Source organism: Pelodiscus sinensis, chromosome 4 (assembly GCF_049634645.1).
Source record: "Pelodiscus sinensis isolate JC-2024 chromosome 4, ASM4963464v1, whole genome shotgun sequence".
NCBI lineage: Eukaryota > Metazoa > Chordata > Testudines > Trionychidae > Pelodiscus > Pelodiscus sinensis.
The window spans coordinates 44,489,827-44,510,749 of NC_134714.1; the positions used below are offsets into that span (position 1 = coordinate 44,489,827).

The 20,923-nt window shown below is 51.3% G+C and overlaps 1 protein-coding gene across 2 annotated transcripts in view; it reads left to right on the forward strand.

Moving 5' to 3' along the window:
• Window positions 1–20,923, forward strand: part of LTBP2 (latent transforming growth factor beta binding protein 2) — a 129,908-nt gene that overhangs the window by 62,370 nt on the left and 46,615 nt on the right. For both annotated transcript variants that reach the window (XM_075926872.1, XM_075926873.1), the window contains exons 5-8: window positions 1,452–1,622; window positions 3,087–3,287; window positions 4,504–4,769; window positions 6,341–6,443. In XM_075926872.1, coding sequence (XP_075782987.1) covers window positions 1,452–1,622; window positions 3,087–3,287; window positions 4,504–4,769; window positions 6,341–6,443 — 741 coding nt within the window. The remainder of the gene's footprint in view (window positions 1–1,451; window positions 1,623–3,086; window positions 3,288–4,503; window positions 4,770–6,340; window positions 6,444–20,923) is intronic.

Genomic DNA, 20,923 nt, shown 5'->3' on the forward strand with positions numbered 1-20,923 from the left:
CTGGGCTGGGAATTTCATACTAAGGACATTGGCTGAGTCAGTTCTCTCTTAGTATCATTGGAGAGCAGGGATGCAGCAATTCTCTGCCCTCTAATTCGGCTGTGGAGGTCTAATTTGTATAACCTCCATGTGGTTATTTCTCTTGGCTGGCCCCCATAGGTCTTGTAAAGTGCAGAGAAGCCAGGTAAGGCTGCTGGAGACAGCCTAAATGAGGTTTCCAGGAGCGAACCCCACCCAAGCACAGCTAGGGAGGGTTGAAAGTGCCCTCTCCAGCTGGGCAGCTAGATCCTAAGGTCTGTGTGTGATAGGGGCTCACTCCTGTGGGCCTCCTTGAGATCATTGGCGCTGGAACAATGTGTAGGGTGAGGGGTGCTGAGCTGTGGCCCCGCTCACTCCTGCCTGTGCCACTTACTATCCAGGCTGGGCCACAGCTGGGGACAGCTGCAGAGTCCTGGGCCAAGGCCAATAGCAGAGCCCTAGGGCCAGTAACCTGAACCTTGGGAAGCAGTAGAACCCCCAAGGGCAGGACCAGTAGCCAGGACCCCATATAGTACCAGGGCTGGTGGCCAGGTCGTCGGGTGGCAGCAGGGATGAAAGCTGGGATCCCAGGGCAGGTGGTCAGGATCTGTGATCCCAAGAGGCAGATGGGCTGGTAACTGGAACCCTGTCAGTGGCTGGGGTAGTGGAGCTGGCAGCAGAGCCGCTGAGTGGCAGCGGAGCCCTTAGGCATGGGCTGGTGGACAGGGCCCCGACACAGAGCAATGCTGGGCATAAAGCCTGGGGGTGCTGCAGCACCTCCGCGCTTCTGCTTCCAGCGCCAGTCCTTGAGAAGTGCGGTACAGAATGTGCAGGTGGCATCCAGCCATGCCCTGCTGCCTGTTTGTTGCCAGCCAGCAAAGCACAGCAGGCCTGGAGAGAGCCCGCTCCTTTTCCCTGGGCTGAAGAGTTTAACTGGGGTGGGGTGGGGTGGGGGTGTTTTTTCTATCTTTAAATACCAAACACCTAGGAAATTCTCCACGGAAAATGCTGCTAAGGAAATAAGAAAGGTGAACAGTGAAACATCTGGAAGCCAGGAAATGCCCCAGTTAGGGCTTGACTACATGGGGAAAGGTATAGGTATAATTGTCCCTGTACAGCTATAGTGGTAGGACCCCCTGTGGGTCTTATTCCATTATGAGTAGTCTTTTTCCACTTCAGCTTATACTGCTTCTAAGTGACATTAGCTACATCCAAAAAAGGCTAAGAAGCAACAATTTAGACCCCCAGGGAGAGAAGACACCCCTCCCTCCTAGTGATAGCAGAGCAATGGCCCAATTGGAGAGGGTGCACAGCAGTGGACAGCCACAGCTGTCCTGGTGCCTGGCCTGCTATGTGCAAGTCCTGCTGGGGTGCAGATTTTGCTGGCATTTGGCCGTGCCACTTTCATTCTGCACTGGCCTTTTCCTTCACAGGGGCCAACCTGACAGAGAAAATCCGGAAGATAAAAATTGTCTTCACTCCCACGATCTGCAAACAGACGTGCCAGAATGGCCGCTGCTACAACAGCTGTGAGAAAGGGGACACCACCACCCTCTATAGCCAGGGGGGGCAGAATCATGATCCCAAGTCTGGCTTTCGCATCTGTGAGTATCCCAGGGGTTCACTCTCCTCCCTGCCTGGGCTGCTGCTTCTGTTTCAATAGGCCCTACAGACCCAGGCCATGGCTTCTTCCTGTGCTCAGAACAATGTCTCCCTCACCCAATTTCCTTCTCCAGGGGGCCTGACTTCACCCGCTACTCCCTCTTCTGCGAGGGGGGAACCTCATCTCCACCCTGCTCCTCCCGTTCTTCAGGGGGGTGGGAGTTCAGTCAGGGATGCTGACAGGTCTCTCAGTCTCACCCTCACTCAGGCTTTAATTGGCATTCAATCTCGGGGCTGCCTTTCATCACTTAATTTCATCCCACTCTCTCCTTTCACTCATGTGGCAGCCAGGAGAACTGGCTGCAGATTGCAAGCTGTTTCAATGAACAGGGCTGCTGGAATCTTTCCTCTCGTTTCCTGGATGCTGGGATTGCCCATGAATTTTCTCTGCCATCCAGTGAGTTGGGCAAGTCGTCTGCCCCTCACACCAGGGATCCACTTAGCCACCGGTCCCCAGGGTGGTGGGATGGACTACATGGACCTTAACAGGACTTCTCATTTGCTAGCCTTGGCAATCCTATGGAGGTAAGATTAGCTGTTTCAGAAGCACTGCAGCCACCAAGGGACCTAGGCAGGAATGTCTCATTGATCCAGGAGAGAGGTTGACTTGTAAGAAAACCCCAGGCACATAAGTGATTAGGTTAGGCCCTGGGTCATCTGCTTCAGTCCTGCCCTGGGATGAGGACTGAAAGGAGTCACTTGGGGTGTCATCTGCAGATGTTTCACTGAGGCAGTGCAGACAAATGGCTCCTGCTTCCCTTATGATTCCCCCGTCCCACCCCATTCTGGTACTTCATAAGCTTCTGCAAACATTGGACAAGCCCTAAAAGAGGCCTGAAACTCAGAGTCCTTTGACCGTTCACTGCTTCCATTCCCATTGAGCTCCCCTGCCCTTTGGCTTGTGAATAGTAACCCCACCAAACCAGGTTTCTTGATCTCTGCCCTCAGTATCAAACTCTTCTCCCACTTCACGGCATGCTGCTGTATTAGTCGCCAGCCCGCTCCAAGAGATCCTGTTGGCGCCAGCAGTATCCCCCGGCTCTGTGGGGCTTTGGGGCAGGGTGTGTCTGGATCTCTCTCTCACCAGCCACAGGGACAAAGCCCAAGGGAGAGCAGATCTTCAGCCTCTGACTGAATGAGACTCACTTCATTCTGAGCTAAGGGAGGGTCTACTCTGTGGTGTCTCCTCTTGCTGTCTGCTGGTGAGAATGACCCTCAGTGGCCAACCCCAGGCTGCCACAAGGCTGCTTTCAGGAAATGAGGAGCCTGCTACTGTGCTGAGCCTGCTGCTTGGTTGTTGCAAGACTGCCTCCAGGCGAGGCCACTTGTCTGGGATCCCAGAGTTGATGCTGGCCAGAGGGGCTAGTGGGGCTTCTCTGTTAAGCAAGTGTCTCTTTGCCTTACAGATTTCTGCCAGATCCCCTGCCTGAACGGAGGGCGCTGCGTAGGCAGGGATGAGTGCTGGTGCCCGTCTAACTCCACAGGGAAGTTTTGCCACTTGCCAGTTCCAAAGCTGGAAAAAAAACAAGCGGGGAGAGTCCCAAAGACCCTGGCCAGCGGCTCCATGAAGCAGTCCATGTACACACTGCCGCTGTCCAACCAGCTCGGTGAGCCTGGGACTGGGCCACCCTCCCTTTTGGGCTGCCTGCACATGTGACTTAGAGAGCAGCCCTCATTGGGTATCTGGGCCCAACTGCTAGGCTGTTTGTGCCCAGGAGACTAGAACATTACTGGGCGGGAGGGCAGGTTTCATGGGGCAGGCGAGGGAGGGCTCTGGTTGGGGGAGATAACGGAGAGGAAGGGATGGGGCTAGCTCTGGAGTCAGTGGAGGAAGGAGGTAAGGGGTTGGTCCCAGCAGTGGATTCCTTTAATCCTGACACACTCTCTGCACCTTGGACAGCCCCCTCCCTCTCACTCATCCCTATCTTCCACACTTGAAGTATGGAATGGAGTGATTGTTGTTAATTTAAAATATTGTGCCTGCCCTTCCCCCCAGCCTAGCACCAGTTTCCACCCAGGAAGCCGAAAACCCACCCACCTTGCTGCCAAGCTGTCCAGGTCTCTCTCGCACCCATGTGTGAGAACACACCTCTGACCAGGTCCAGGTTTCTCGGTATTGCAGTGGCCTCACCCTTCTGCTCTGCGGATCAGGCAACCCTTAGAATAGGGGCTCCCTGGGAGGACCCGGGAAGGGGTGCAAGCGCCCAAATGCATGAGAGGGAGTTTGTGCAAGCACATAGTGACAGACCAGCGTGAGAGTGTGTGCTGATGAGCCAATCCTGAATGTGCAAAGCCTCAGCCGCCCATAGGCAGCAGGCCCCAGTGCTGTGCCCTTTTCACACTTGGAGAAGTACCAGGGGAATTAAATACCACTGCCCTGCTGTTGCAATGCTCAGGGTAGGAATTTCAATACACGACTGTCAGGGAATACCAGAGTTGAGGTGCCTGCAGGGCCATGGGCCCAGCCACAAGACTGAAGTCAGTAGGAATTTGAGGGCTTGTTTGGACTCCCCATGCTAAGTAAACTAAATACTGCGTGCTGTCTGTGCACATGCTGCTGTGGGAATACTGGACTCTCTTGGCTGGTGCATTTAATCTTTCTCCCCTCTCTCAGGGGTTTGCCTAGCTGGGAAACTGGGCAGACATTTTCCTGCATGACACTGCTTTTCTCTGAATTTACCAATATAGTTGTCCCAGAGTAGCCTCAGTGGTCAGAGTCCCCTCCACAGTGACTGGCAAACAAGGAGCTGCTCCCAGTTCCAGTAGGGTACCTGGGCAAACATAGCTGAATTGTCACAATGTTGGTCTAAACTCATCTTCCAGCTTCCTTAAATCCTTCCCTGGTGAATGTTCACATCAATCACCCGCCAGAGGCCACTGTGCAGATCCACCAGGTGGCCAGGGTGAGGGGCGAATCGGGCCAGTCAGAGGAGAACAGTGTGGAGACTGTACTTGTGTCTCAGCTACCCACTGGGCCACAGTACAGCCACAGCAATGGGAACAGCAACAGCATCACCACAGAGAATGGCCAGCAGCAGCGGTCCTCTGAGCTTCTAGGAAAGTGTTTCCGGGAGATGCTGCATGGACAGGTAAGGGCTACACCTATCCCTCTTTAGCAGGGTGTGAAGAGCTGTGTGTGTGTGAACATGAGTGTGGTATGTGTGCACATGTAGAACATGGAGAGGTTTGCATGGTGCAGTGTGTATGAGGCATTCTGGTGTGCAAGTTGTGACTATAGCTTGCAGGCGTGGGCGTGTGAGTGGTGCATGTGCTGTATCTGTGTACTGTGTGTGCAGCTGAAGTGGTGTAGTGCTTGGATGTGATCCAGAGAAGGCACCCCAGTGGCATCTGGGGCCACTGCCTGGACCCTCTTGTGCCCTGTGCCCATGTAGCTCAGCCCTGACATCTCTCACATACAGTGTCCTTCAAATAGAAATGTTTACTGCAGCGCTCTGACTACTGGGTAGCAAAGGTAGGAAAATGTCTCTCCCTGTCACGCAGTAAATGAAGGTCTGATTTTCATGGGCTGTCACCTTTCTATGCATCTTGGTCGAACTCAGGAAGCAAATGTCCCTGGCAAGTTCTCTAGTCTTTCCCCTGCACTAACTGGATTTTATTAGTTTGCCTTTCCCTTTTGGAGATTTCTGTCTCCCAGTCTAACACGGGTTAATTCCCATGGGTGAGCTCTGAGCGAGACCTCTGGTCTGATGTACCTATACTCTTGCTTCTCCCCCAGTACCATGAATACCACACTTGCTCTCAGTCCATTCCTGGTACATTTCCAGTCATTTGTTCCTTTCCGTCCAAGACATTTTTAGCTGGACTTAATTCTCAGCGATTTCCTAAAGGAAAAATAAATGAGATCAGGCCCCAAACATTTCACATGTGAATGCAGGGCCGGAAAAGCCCAATTCAGCGATGTGAAGATGGAGAGCTCTCTAAACTGAACCTCAGTCCCAAGAGGCTCCCCCTCCAAGTGCCACGTTAAAGGAAGCCCCTTTGGAGATACATTGGTGCTCTTCTGGGACCTGTGACTCTGAGGAGAAGAGAGGGGCTGCACTTGCCTTGTTTAACTGGCGCTGTGGCTGAGTAACCTGGGTGACAGTGAGGAGCCCAGGCAGGAAGCGTTTTTCTCTTCCGTCTGGGTCTGAAGCAGAGGTGATTGGAATGTGAGCACTGGGCACAAGGCCATGTCTCAGATGGACGGGGGCCAGATTTGGCCTGTGGGCTACATCTCAGCTCTCGTGGGGAAGCCCGTAATCCAGAGCGGGAAAGAGGCTCATTAAGCAAACAAAAGCATCTGACCAGAAGCTCCCCATGTGGGGCTGGGGCTGGGCACCCATCTCGCTGGTTAATCGCCGGGTGGCTTACAGCAGTCATTGGCCTTATCCCAGGCTTTGCTGCGTGATCGTCCATGGGTCATGCTCTGTGCTGTTCCGAGCCCCCAGCCCCTCCAAGGGGGCATTCAGAGAGAGGCTCATGTTTTTCTGTCTGCTAGACTGTTTACTGTCTAAACCATGTTCCTGGCCCTGCTCTGCCCCTGCAGGGAGTTTTGCTGGTATGGCTGTGTCAGTGTCTAGTGCAAGGCAGCCTTCCCCTGTGCTGCTTTGCTCTCCTCACTTGGAGAATCCTGATGCCTCCTTTCCTCCTCCCTTTTCAGTGTGCTAACCCGCTGGCAGGCCTTACCAGGCTTGAGGATTGCTGTGGCAGCGTGGGGCTCTTCTGGGGCATGAACCAGTGCATCCCATGCCCCCCCAGACCAGGTAAGTGCTGTTGCAGGGGAAGCTTTTATGGGGACTATTCGCTTCACGGTACCCAGAGCTGGACTTTCTCCACACATGCTACAGAAGGTGGGGGGAATCCAGAGAGAATGAGGATTCTGCAATCAGCTGAGGAAGCACATGGCTCCTCTCATTTCAGGCCTCTTGGAATGTGGTTGTCCTTTGCTTGAAGACCTCTGGGAAGGAGGGTGCATCTAACATGGTGTCTGGGTAATGCTTGCTCTCTCCAACCTCAGCCCGTGTGCTGGGAGGAGCAGTTTGGTCTGAGCACTGGCTCGGTGCCCAGCACTTTCCCCCCAAACCGCCTCTGTAAAAGTCCAATGCAGCCTGTGGCTCGCTCCATGCCAGATACATTAGGAGGGAGAAACAGTAAAACAATGGCCGAGGTTTTAGGAGGTGCAGCTCTAGATTAACCAACGAGGCTGCAGACTCAACTGATAGAGTTACGGGCCTGTTCTAGGCCCTGCGCGGGCTTGGCAGGGGCTCTGGAAATAACACTACATCAAACAATTGGCAGGAGTGTGCTTGGAGTCCATTCCAGGGACACAAGAATCCAGCTCTGATTTTTTTGCTCCCAAGAGCTGAACAGACTGATCCAGCACAGGGGAATCCTCAGCCACTCAGCTAGGACCTTGGGCCTTCACTGTGGGGATCATTCATTGGGGTGCTGTGGTCTCTGGGAAGGACCTCCCCACCCTGGAGAGGGAGGGAGAGTTTCCCATGAACTGGGTGGTGACTCCTGCACTGTTCAGGCCTGCTGCCCTCCATGTGGGCAGACACGCCTATGAGCTCAAGCCTGAGAGGGCATGAGCCCTCCCCACCAAGGCCAGGGGGTGAGATGTGCTTAGGGACAGGAGGAAGTTTCAGGATTGTGATGCCAATAAGGGTGCAGTACCCTGTAGCCTGGAAGGGAGTGCTGAGCACTTCAGCCCCCTCTCTGCAGGAGCAGTGATCTTGGCTGCTTGGCAAGATAGGCTTAGTGTTGTGCTCCCATGCTTCTTGTGGAATGCTGGATGGGGCATGGTGCTTGTCTCCTTCCCCCCCCCCTTCCTCAATGGGACAGGAACTGGGTCTTGCCTTTCCCCTGTGGCATGATTGGACCCAGTGCTCCTCACCCGCTGGCATGATGGGGCCCAGTGCCCCCCTAGCAGGTGCAGGGCTGGTAAGATGGCCCTGGTACTCCCTGAGTGGAGGTCAGGTTTCAGTCCCACAGAGGGGTGTGTGTGTGAAGCTGGCCGGCAGTCTGAGGAGAAGATTATTGCATAGGAAAGGAGAGTCTCATGTGGCCAAATAGCTGCTGCCAATAAGCACTCAAACTTGTGCGCAGCCAGCCAGGTCTGCCCCTGCCTCCCAGGCTCCTTCCATCCCCGCCGTGGTTAACCAGCTAGAGAGCTTGCCAGGGGATATCGACCGGGGTTGCTAGAGTTTCTCTAACCCTCTCCGCCTATGCCCGGCCTGGGCCTTGCGGGATGGCAGGAATACCCTCTCCACACTCTGTGAAGAGGGAGTGACAGATGCTAAGTCCCTGCTCTTAGGCTATGTCTACTCTGGCGGGTTGTTGTGCCAGAAATATGCAAATGAGGCTAAGCGTGGAATATCGCCGTGCCCCGTTTGCATACCTAATGAGCCGCCATTTTGCGGAAGAGGCTCTTGCGCCAGAAGGAGCATCTACACTGCCCCTTCTTGCGCAAGAAAAACCCTCTTGCGCAATGCCGTTATTCCTGAAAATAATCAGCGTAGTGGCATTGCACAAGAGGGTTTTTCTTGCGCAAGAAGGGGCAGTGTAGACGCTCCTTCTGGCGCAAGAGCTTCTTCCACAAAATGGCGGCTCATTAGGTATGCAAATGAGGCTCGACGATATTCCACGCTTAGCCTTATTTGCATATTTCTGGCACAACAACCCGCCAGGGTAGACATAGCCTTGGTGTGTGGGGCATCAGGCTGCAGCTCTCCCTACAGTCCCAGCAGGGCTTTACGAGAGCAGGGAGCCTGTGCCCTAGGGTTCCTTATTAGGATTAGATCAGCCTCTGTTCAGAGCCTTGTAAGAGATCGCTGCTGCCTTCTGGGCAGGACAGATTCGTTCCCCCGGCATGCTGACGTCGCAGAAGGCAGTGCGCTGGCCCCAGGAACTGAGACAGGAACGGAGGCCTGGGGATTTAACGTCCAGGCCAGCATGGTGTGAACAGTTCTGAGTGCCAGGCACTGAGGTTGGAGAGGGTGTGCCAAGAGGGACCAGGCTTATTGGCAGGGCTGATCCAGACTAGAACGGCCTGGGGTACCTAGTGTGGGGAGTTGGGAGAAGGAGGGTGCTCTCTGGTTTTTGGTGAGAAAGGGGAGCTGGCTGTGGGAGAATCCTTGGGGTATGGGGAGCTCTGTCCTGTGCCAGCTGCTCTATGGAGTACAGTGGGCATGGCACTGTTGAGCTCATGCCTTCTTGCTTCAGTCAGACATGGGGCTCTTGCCTGTCTCATCTCTCCTCGCCTTCTACCATAGGCACTAGTGGAAGTAGACCTCAGCGAGCTGGACAGTTTGACCCCCAAAGAGACAAGGGGAGTAAAGGGGAACAGTTACATGGAACAGGATTGTTGGCAGAGCTTTGAGTCGGGCCCGCCTGCTGCTTGTGTGCATTTACTTACTCATTTAGGTCTTTCTCCCTTCCCTGTGCTGCCTCTTGCTGGGAGGACACTCGTCTGAGAGGCTGGACTGGTTTCTTCTCAGTCACAGGCTGTGCTAGCTGGAGCCATGTTCCCTGAAATGTGGACTAGGATCCCAGCATCAATGTAAGACGGAGGTGCTCTGAGTCGCTGTGACTCTCTTACTCCGTGGGACTCTTCTATGGCCCCATTTTGTGCTGCCTGGTTCTCTCTGCTGGCCCCAGTCTGTGCCAAGAGATGAGCATGAGCATGTGCTCTATGCAAAGGATCACAGGATTGATGGGTTCAGTACAAATGAGGAAATGCACCAGAAGGGCCTTCTACATGCACACTTTTCTCTCCCGGCCCACCACAGTATTTGGTTTCTGGTGATCCTCTGGCCTGTATCACCATAATTGCTCCCTTTGTGCCGCTCCTATCCCCGTGTTCTCTCTGCACATCCCCTATTTCCCCTTTCTCCCTGCTCCCTTTATCCAGACCTGCTCATGGCATTTTCATTGGGCTACCAAGGGGTATAAGAACTGCACACCCACACCCACCCCTCACCAGGCCCTGGGTATCCCAAACCAATGAATTTGATGAGCTTGAGGCCTAGCAGCCCCTCCCTGATCTCAGAGAACTGGATGGGGTAGGGGATGCACATTCCAGAGTCTTTCAAGGGATCCTTATGGCTGGATCTGGTGCTGCCCTTTGACTCTGCAGGGCGGGTGACTGTCAGGAAGAGAATCCCACATTGCTAAGTGCGTGGCATTTATCACTCAGGCGGGCACACAGTGCACTTGAGCCCTACATGGGAAGTCTTGGCCATCAATGGCAGCAGAGGGCACATAGCCAGCGTATAGGAAGCAGGCTTCACCCTGCAAACACGAAATCACCACCTGGGCTCTTAGCAGATAGCTGGGGAGTGCACTAGCCTGTCAGAAATGGCCATTATGTGCCAGGGGCTCCTGATTCCATGGCTTGGCATACTGTCCCTGCAGCAGCAGGGGTTCAGGGGAGCAGGACACTGGTTGAGATGGCTGTTTGTCTGTTGTTGGTGCTCAGATGGATGCCTGTCTGGCTTTCATCAGATTAATTCCAGGTGGATATGAAAGTTGGCAGCAAAGAATGTATCCCCCGTCTTCTTCCTTCCCATGCCACCAGGAAATCCCAGCTTCACGCCCCTGTTTGGGCTACAGGATCCCCTTGGAGGCCATCAGGCACTTGTGTACATTGGCAGAAATTCAGGTTTGCTGGAGAGGCCCCGAGCTTCCATTTTTCTCTCTAATTCTGTTGGATCCATTCTTATTTTGCTGCTCCTTAAAGGCCCCACATGCTGGAGACCACACATGAGAACAACCCAGCCCCCACCATGTGCTGAGGTTGGGCTGCCGTTGGGACAGGGGAGAGGTGTGCTGTTCTGAATGAGGGCAGTACCATTGAACTGCGGATGTGCTTTCCCCTAGAGCAGGCTCTCAGCATCTGATGCCAGAGCTCAGATAGGTCAAGGGCACAAGTTCCTCTTCTACAGTCTCATCTCTTGGAGGCACCAGCTGCCATAACCATCACCCCCAGCTTTGCTCCATGCCTCCTCTCCTCAGAGCTCTCAGCATCTGTGGATGCTCCTTTTTGCCTTCAACCTGATGCTTGGAGCGTACCACTCAGCATTGTGTCCACCAGCAGAGACTCCACATCCCATGCCAGGAGTCCAGCTGTTTCTTTCAGACTCAGACTGGGGCCCTGCACATTGCTCATGTTGTCGGGCTGTTGTCATTGAGCTGGTCAGCCACATGTGCAGCAACAGCACATCCTGCTCATGTCCTGCTTTCTTCTGGCACTAGGGATTTCCAGCAAAGCTCCCCTTCGCGCCTGTCTGTCCTGGGGAGCTCGGCACCAGAACCCAGTCTCGACAGCTCTTGGAATTTCAAGCATTCCAGCAACCAGAGACGGAAATGGCAGAAATTAGCTCAGCATAAACACTTACAAATGTACGGCAGGGCAGCCAGGCGAGAGCTAGACAAATGAAGAACTTGTTTGGATTGACTTGCTGCCTGAGACACTGGATTATTATTTGAGACTGGAGACAGACCGACGTCTCTGCTGACTTGCAGCTTTCATATTAGGTACACAGGAGTGTGTGGGAAACATCAGAGAATTGGATGGAACTGAGGCTGACAGCTCTCTGAGTTCACCTGCCATGCCCATTCTGCAGTGACTTGCCCCTGCTGCAGTTCATTATACACCTACCACCAGCAGTAGTATGGGCTATGTCCCAAGGAGCTTACAATCTGAATTCATCACCGAAGGATGAGGCTTGGCTGTACGCAGGCTGGGTGCCTCTTGCTCCAGGCAATGACAGCTGTCATTTGTATGTGTGAGCCTCAGCTGCCTGGTTTGTTCACACTGTTGTGGGGATACAGATTTCCAGGCCCCCTGGAAGAGGGGTGTTAGAGTACAGACTTGGAAAAGGAGAGTTGAAATGTGGCAAAGTGTGCTGGAAGTGGCTTTTGCCCAAGTTAAGCTGGTGGTAAGACATCCAGGAAGAGAAGTCAGACAGAGGAGGAGACATGGGGTTGGTCCAGGGTGGGTGGGTGGGTGTGGGGAATAAATCAGGAGAAGTGAGATGGATCTGTCAGTCATAGGTGTACTGAGCATAATTAAAGAGGTGTGAGTGGATGAGATGATCCAGAAAGAGGGTGTGGAGGGAATCAGAGGATGTGCCAAGGGCAGAGCCCAGAGAGAGCCATTTGTAGAATAGGTGACAGGAAAAAGGATCCCCGGGACAGATCCTGAAGGAATGACCAGAGGTACTGGAGAGAACTGAGTCAGGAAAGCCAAGGCAGAGCAACACTGTGGGAAAGGGGATGTGATTGTCAGTGTCAGAAGTAGCTGGGAGGCTGAGGAGGAGGATGTTAGGGTGGGGACCCTGGAGGGATTTGGCAGGGAAGAGGACAAAGTCTGTGGGGAAAGCAATATCAGAGGAGTGGGGAGGGTAAAAGTTATGCTGGATATTTGTATTGTGTTGGCAGACTCTGAATTACAGTGTCCCAGTATGAGGTCAGGAGGCCTGCAACAGGATGTTGAGTGTTAGGACCATGTGTGCTTGGAGAGCCTCTGTGAGGAAAGCAAAGCTAAGGAGATGGTTTTGGCTGAGACTGACCTCTTTCTCTTAAGTTACCAACAGAAGCAAACCCCAGGCAGAGCATGACTTTGGCCACTAATCTACCATGGCCTCAATGCAGTGTCCCTTCCCCACTGCAGAAGCCTTGGGATAAAGGAGGACAGAAAATGAGAGATTTTCCTTCTAGCTAAGGTGTTTGTTACACCCTAAGACAAGCAAAAACTAACAGAGGCCGGTTCTCCAAAGTGCTTAGTGATTAGAATTGCAAAAGAACAGCACAAGTAAGTCCCAAAAGCTTCTCCAACCAAATTGCCCCCTCCCCACACCTCTTTCCCCAGCCCCACTGTGTTTCCTGTGGTTTTTGCCTCCTGTGGCCATTTTCATTCTGGCAGAAACCCTGCATGCCAGAAACCCTAAAAGCCCTTGGTGCTGCTTTTTAAGGCACTATCCCCACCAGGAGAGGCTCAGACTGCTGCTGCACTTTTTCTAGGATGGAGCCACAGAGCGGGATACTAAGCAAGGAAGAAATAGCATCCATCTCTTTTCCACAGCCCGGTTAGCTCTGTGGGAGTGAGCATCCCTGGGAGGATAGGTGCTGCTGGATTTGTCCAGGTGTTGTATACCATCTCTTGCACTGACTAAACATCTGGGAGAAACCACTTCCCTTCTGCCCCTCCCAAACAAGCTGTCAAGAGTTTCTGGCTGGAGCAGTAAACTAGTAAAGCAGCCCCTTTGAGACACTGCTCCTTCCCTTATCTTGCAGGATAGCTGAGGGTCAGCCTAGCAATCGGCCCAGATCTGGCAGTCCTGTCGACTCCCAGCCTAGCAGGGTTCACTCCTGCTGCTCCTGGGTGGAGGTTTTAACTTCATTAGGATACGGTTCTGTGAAGGCCAGCATTTTATTTGTATTTCTCCCACATTTTTCAAGTTTTTGTCCTAGAAAAGAATCTGAATTTACTGGAAAGTTGGATCCTGTAGCATTGGCTTGGCATCTGCAATGTGGGCCTCCCACTGTGTTAGACATAGTTGGCAAATGGCGGGCAGCTCCCCCAGCTGGAGACATAGTCATTAGTTACACGGAATGGTATTGCAAGCCACATGCCATTCTCCCTGCTGCCACCCGTAGGCATTGTCAAACCCTGGCTGGCCTCACCACAGCCAGATGGGGGACGACACAGAGAAGAGAGATTTTAAAGTTTTGAAGTATCCAGAAAGACCTAGTTTTCCCGGCATCTGCCATGGACGCTGGTCTCGGCATGGTGATGCACATGGGCATGGCTGGAGAGTTGAGGCTTACGCATGATCCCACTTGGCCCAGTGGATCCCAACAGGCTTGAGACACATTCCTGACTTGCTCTCAGAGGGCTGCCTCTGCCCATCACTTGGGAGTGGCTGAATGGGCTGCAGCAGTTGGTTCACACAGCACAGCACTGCCGGGGTTAGCACATTAAATGCAGAAGAATCTTGTATCCAGTTGGGGTGGCTGGTAAGATTGAATGTAGTTACCTTAGCTGAAAGTTACCCCAGCCATCAAGGCTAACAATCCGAGGTGGGATCTTAGCTGATCGCACATGGGCAGGATCTTGGTTTCGCAGCTCACCTTGATGACGACACCTCCAGCAGCACAGCACCCCTCTCTGGTGCCTTGGGGAATGTTGTGATTTACCAGGAAGCTGTCACAGGTCATCTGGAGGCAACGCATCTGGACACCACGACTCTTTAGCTCAATGCAGCAGTCCCTGGATCTTTTGAGATCCCTGTTCCCAACTCTCCCAGAGCCTGGTGGGACTTGCCCTTGTCCACTGGCACCAAGAAATGAACTTGTTCCCTTGTCCATTACCTAGCAGTCTGCCTGCTCCTAGGAATACAGTCGCGTGCATGCTTTCCCTCTAGAGCCCATTGCTAAGGCTGAGCTGTCTGTTTTTCTGCTGGCAGTGGCTTCAGCAGCTGGGTCAGAGCTTTCTCCTCTTGGGGAGCAGGTCTTTTCTGCTGTGTGTTAAACCAGGCTGAGGTTTCAGTGGCATGCTTGGAGTATTTGCTCATTCCAAGGAGAGAGAGATTTTGCCGTCTGTTTTTGATTAACTACGCACACGCCAGCCCTGGCTGGCTGTATCCCTGGGCTGTTTACTAAGGGCCTATTGACTAAACTCAAAGTAGGCTGAATGCTAGAGATAGGGTCTTTTAGAAACAGAACACTGAGCAAGCCACCAGCCAGTGACTGCCTGCCATGGCATTGGTGCCATCCCTAACTTTTGTGGGCCCATTTGCACATTCTCATTGCACAGCCTTGGTTCTTTGCCTGTCTCTGCCCTAGCTAATGCCCCTCTGAGAGCTACGCTCTCCTCTTGTTGGAACCTGCCTCCCTTTCTCCCAGAAGGCATCCTCTTTGCTGCACGTTTGGTTCATGGTGTACTGACTGTTATACCTGGCTCGGCTCCATCACCTCATTATCAGTAATGACTCATAACCCTGCCCACCCCCAGTGGCTCTCTCTGACACTATAGAGCTCCCAAACAATCTGTTAGAAACACCCCATCCAGTGCCTGCACCAAATCAATATGTCCAGCCACTCATCGCTACCAGTATCTTCTGGCTTCTGTAAGCCCTTGGGCCTAACTCATTGCCTTTCCATACACAGTTGCCATCACTCTCTTGGAAGATCCCTAGAGCACTAGGGCAGATGTGTAACCTAAAATACATTCATCAAAATGTGCAGAGGCACCAGCTCTATTCACAGGTGAGCTGGGATAGCTGCTGTCCTGGCTGAGACCTGCCCACGGCAGGAGCTTGGTCTGGAATAGTCAGAGGAATGGCTACACCAGTGTTCTCACTAGGCATTGGTGCTTCCATCCAGGGCTGTATCTCCCTAAGGGCTGGCATTAAATAACTGAGTGACCAAGAAATTCAGCTCATTTTTGATTCACAGCCTTTCCGACTCTCTTCATCCCATCTTGAGCAGCATGGTCCATGTGCTATGTCAGTGCCCTAGCGGCAGTGTGGTGTAATTAGGGCCCTAATAAATTCATGGTCCATTTTGGTTAATTTCACAGTCGTAGGATTTTAAAAATAGTAAATTTCATGATTTCAGCTATTTAAACTTGAAATTTCAGGGTGCTGTAATTGTTGGGGTCATAACCCAAAAAGATGTTGGGAACACTTACTTCTGAGGTGTTGCTGCTGGTGGCTGCACCTTCACAGCTGGGCAGCTCGAGAGCAGCAGCTGCTGGCCAGGAGCCCAGTTCTGAAGGCAGAGTGGCTCAGAAGTAGGGTTGGAATGGTATGAAATTGCCTCCCTTACTTCTGTGCTGCTGCCTGCAAAGCTGGGCTCTCAGTCAGCAACTGCCACCTTCCAGTTGCAGCAGTATAGAAGGCAGTATTGCAGAAGTAAAGGTAGCATTATATGCTATTGCCACCTCTATTTCTGTACTGCTCTGATGGGGCACTGCCTTCAGAGCTGGGCTCCTGGTCAGCAGCTGCTGCTCTCCTATTCTCTGCCTGGCCAGCAGCCGTCGCTCTCTGGCCACCCCGCTCTGAAGGCAGTGCAGAAGTAAGTGTGGCAATACTGCAACCACCCTAAAATAACCTTGTGACCGCCCCCCTGCAACTCTCTTTTGGATCAGGACCTTCAATTTGAGAGATGCTGGTCTCCCCTCTGAAATCAGCATAGAATAGGATAAATGTACACAGAAGTCCAGATGTTATAGTCTGTGATGCGTGTTTTGGTTGTGAATTTGGTAGGGACCTAAGTATAATGTATCTGGCACTGGGATGGGAACAGGCATAGCATTTTAATCTGGAGCCAGACCTCAGTGCCTTCGAACAAGCCTGAACGCCCCCTGCCCAAATGGTGCTGCTCAGCTGCTTCCTTTGTCTCCAGTCTAAGGGCATGTCTGCACTATGGGTGCCATAGCAACACAGTAGCAGTACTGCCACATAGACACTTCCTGCATCAATGGAAGAGGTTCCGGTGTCAGTGTAGGTAGGCAATCCACCTCGCCCCAGAAGCGGTTACTCAGTCGATTGAAGAATGCTTCTGTCTACACCAGGGGTTAAGTCAGCTTAACTTCCAGGCTCAGGGAGGTGAATTTTTCATAGCCCTGAGCACTAGAGCTGCATCTGTGTATATTTTAAGCATAGCCCAGTGCTAAGCTTCACTCTAACCTTCTGGAAAAGAAGCAGACACAGACACAAAGGAGCCCAGGATTTTCTGGCAGCTTTTGCTGACACAGGCAATGCCTCTGCTCAGTCTGAGCACCAGATCTGTTTTCTTCCAGTCACTAGCCATTATTAAATTCCAGAACAGTAACCTACCTGTCTCCCATTGCCAAGGGCAGGGAGGCTAGGAGTGGATGGGGCAAATTCTGGTGCAGTTCTTCTTCACTCTGCTAGCATCTCAGATTGGCCTTTTGTTGATCTTGTTCTCTCTGTTCTAGTTTGGTGACATCATATTTTAAGGGAGGAAATGCCCCTCTCTGCCTGTGTAACCAAGTCCAGGCTGGAAGTTAGCTAGCATCCTCCTGGAGCCATTCAGCCTCATTGCTCTGTGACCTTATCCTGACACAGAGAGCAGTCTCCATACGCAGTATTTCAGACATTGTAACTTGGTTCCATTGGGTGCAGAGATCTGCTCGTGTTACGCCACAATCACCCTTTAAGTGAGAATCGGTTACTTTGCAAAATTAATCTGTTAATCTAAAGTCTCACTAATAATTTGCTTCGTTAACAAGCATCATTAATCTGCCCACTGAAGATCGGAGGAGCCACACTGGTGCTGAGAATGGTACAAGACTGTGACTTTCGCTCAGTAGCTTTCAACCCATGTTTTTTACTTCAGAATAGAATCTTTCTCTCCAGCAGGGTCTGGCTGATGGAGGCTGTGAGTGGTCTCTTTCTCTGTAAAGGCCTTTTGGAGAAGAAGTTGAGTTTCATACTCTACTCATGTCCCATCATTGCCTGATCATGGGAACACCTTGCTCCCAGTTGGAGCACTGTGACATTTGTGTGTTTGCTATCACAATAGACCCGGAGCTGACCTGATGTGTCCTGCAGACAACCCCCAGCATATGGACTAGGCAGTGGGAGCGGCCTGGAATCTCTTCAATCATTGCAATCCCACAGATAGGCTGGGGGCAGAGAGCGATCTTTTTTTAAAGTATTGGAACTTTAACTGTGATAGCCATGCCCACCTCCCCCTTCCAATGCCCCACACCCAGCCTCAGATCCTTCAGCGTGCTATTCTTTTATGGCCATTTTCTCAGTCTACTGCCTTGTTTCAGATTTGTTCCTTATTTATTCTTGGCATCCACAATGTGCTTAAGTACCTCCCAAGTCCTATAGACGGACACATTCCCTGCCACAAAGAATGGCAGATCTGATACTATAAGGCAGAGCTAAAAGTGCTAGATGGGGGAATAGAAGGTTGGCCGGATGTGGGGTGTCAGGATACAGCCATATGGTTACTTAGTTGTTATGCACACGTCTTGCTCCAAAACATATTCTGCTATATGTGGGGGGGAAAATCCCTCACCTCACAAAAATCTTTTTCCAGGACAAAGTGCCCCTTTAGCCACTCCCCATTCCATCCTGGCTCCCTCCCCAGCTCCTCCCACACCCTAAAGTTCACTTTCATTCACTCCAAAACACGGTGCCTGAATTGGGCCTCTTTGGAATTTATTGGCTGGATTGTACTCGCCTATAAAAACTTTGAGAGATTTAATTATGTAGGTTATGGACTATTTTTCAATCCACAAAACTATTTTAAGAAACTATTTAAAATTCTGTGTATTGAGAATGAGTGAGTCAGGAAATCATGTCCAGCCAGAGCAAAGAGCTCCTTGTAAAAAGGGGGAAAAGGTAATAAATGGGCCCTTGGCTGTTATTTCAGGATCTCATTGGGGCTTATGTCATTCCTTCCATTTCCATTTCCCTCGTCATGTGCCACTGGACAATCCAAGCTGGGAACCTGAGACATCACAGTGGTGGAGAGACGACTGATTGCAGGTGTCATAACTGTGCTGCTTCGCTGGTACCTGTCAATGGCAGAAGCAACCAACTGGAAAATGCGGCAATTCATCTGCCGAGCCAGACCATCATCCAGGCATGCTCTGCCTGGTCTGGATGTTCTTTGCCATATTTTTGCCCCTTGACTCTTCAGACTTATAGCACAGGCAGTTTTGGGGGCACTTTCTCAGGTCTGAGTTGCAGGCTCCTCTGACATACACCAACAACCTAGAATTGTTGGTGTATGTAGGAGCTGCCTGTTAATCCTACCCATTTGCTAGGGGCTCTGAGACTGTGTTTTAAAAAGTAAATTTCTTGATAAGAAACAAGAGGCATATGCATGAGAATAGAAATTTGTGGGGAAATCTAAGCCTGAAGGCCTGTCCACCCTCCTGTTTCCACTTAGGTCGTATGCTTATATGAGTAGCTGGCTCCAAGGTTATGATTCATTGGGAGAGAATGATGGCGGGACCGTAGCTTATACACCACACATGGGACCTTTGACATTCCATAGTAACTCATTTCACAAGGAAACAACATTTGTCAGTGGAAGGGCCAACACATTCATGTCCAGGACCGATGGAGTAATCCTATATATCACAGTACAAAATTGACACAGAGTGCCCAAGTGCATCTATTGCTCCTACATATTAAAAGGCCAGCTTTATATGAAGCCCAGTTCTGCAGGAGGTGGCATGCATAGGGCTGAGCCTGCTTCATGAATGCTCCTAGAGAAGAGGGTTCTTTGCCTGTCTCCTGTGTTTGACTGTTCCAAGGCCATGTGTTCACCCTGGGGAAGATTGACGCTGTCACAATCGAACTTCAGGAGTTCAATTTTTTAGGTCTAGTTAAGACCTGCTTGATCAAGCTCAAAGGTTGCCCCCCTCGATGGCTGGTACTCCTGCTCCTGCAAGGAGTAAGGGAAGTTGACAGGAGCATTTTCTCTCTTTGGCCTCCTGCTGTGGAGACTCCTGCTGTGGGGAAACTCAGATCAAGTTGTATTGACTCCAGCTACATAATTAACGTAGCTGGAGTTGGATATCTTTATCTGACCTTCCCCTTTAGTGTAGACCTGGCCTAAGACACTCACTAGTCTCTGGCACGGGACTGTCTTTTACACTTCTTACTCTGTGAGATCCAGGGGAGACACTAGATGCTGTGGGTTGACTTTTCCCTCCTGAGCTCTTGCATCCTGAGCCTTGTAATAAGAACAATGATATTTTGTGCTCAAGTACCAACTTCCATCCCAGGATGTCAAAGCTTGACAATGTAGCCTTACTGGTATCTCTATGTTACTGATGGAGAAACTGAATCAGAGAAGGAGAGTGATTTTTGCGAGGCCACGTGGTGAGAACAGAGGCTAGGAATAGAAGAGTGGACTCCCAATCATCAGTCCCCTCTGCTCTACACAGTAGATGATCTGGCTTCTCAATTATGTAGGGACCTTCCTTCTGCTGACCCTAACCCTCAGAGGCATGACTGGAGGATGCATTGAATTATGCACTCTATTAACTTGCTTAGCCAGTCTAATCTCGGACTTGTAGGCTTCATTCACCTTTATTCATTCAGGACCAGGTTTGTAGCTCTCCCCAGCAGTCTGGACTAGTCTCACACCATGGCATATGTGGATTTGGGTCCTTTCTGGATGAGTCTGGCATGTACCACTCTTCATGCAGGTTCCTGTGCCTCTCTGAAGGTACTAGGGGAGCAGGAGAAGTTAGAGTTTTGCATGCAACATTAGTAATAGCCAGATCCTGCTTCAAGGAGGGGATATTGATGAGGGTGTTTATGGGTTATGTCTCTGTTCTAGAGAGGTGACTGTGTGAAAAGAATGGGCTTTGGGACTCAGCATCAAACTCCCCTTCGTGCTCTCCCAACGAGGGGAAATTGCAGTTCTCAATCCTTAAGAATCTCAACGCTCCAAGACATGCTGCGAGTTGGAGCTGAGTTGCACTGTGGTTACTCTTACGGTTGCTTGGGTTTGGGAAACCAATTGACAGAAATATGGGGGATAGCCAGATAAGCTGAGACTAGGATCAAACACCATGGTGGTAGGTAGGGCCTGCTTCAGACCTCCCGAAACTCATGTCACATTGGGAGTGTAGGTCAGAACTAAGGCCTGTGGTAGTGGTATGAAAAGGGCAAAGACCTTGTTAGGATTTCTTTTGATTGAAAAGGAAAGGCATGGCTCAGAATATGTGAATTACTGTTGAAGCATTTGTCATAGGGAAAATGAGAAACATCAACTGACTACCCTTTATTTTGCAATAAACATTGTTTAAACCCTTCTGACAATATTTCATCATAATTTAAAACCATGTAAAAATCCATCTAGACTCCAGCATGCTGCACATGGAGCCTGGATTGGGAAAGTTCCTAGAGGGATCTTGATTGTCAGAAGACCAGCTGGGGAGACAGAGAGTGGGGAAAGGTTTTCCAAAGCACTTAAGTCCCATTTTCAAAAGTGAGTTGGGCACCGAGGACCTGTGTTTCATTGAAAGTCAATGGGGCTTGGGCTCCTAACCCACTTGGGCACTTTTGAAAATGTTACCTGCGGGTATGTTATGACACTCCCCCCAAAGCCATGACTTTTGTCACCTTCAGCCTTACTCCTCCCCCTGCCCATGGCCTCCAGGTGTTAGAGGTGAATTGTGTAACTACTCTGCATGGCTAGCGGTTAGAGGACAAACCTAAGATGGGACCAGCTA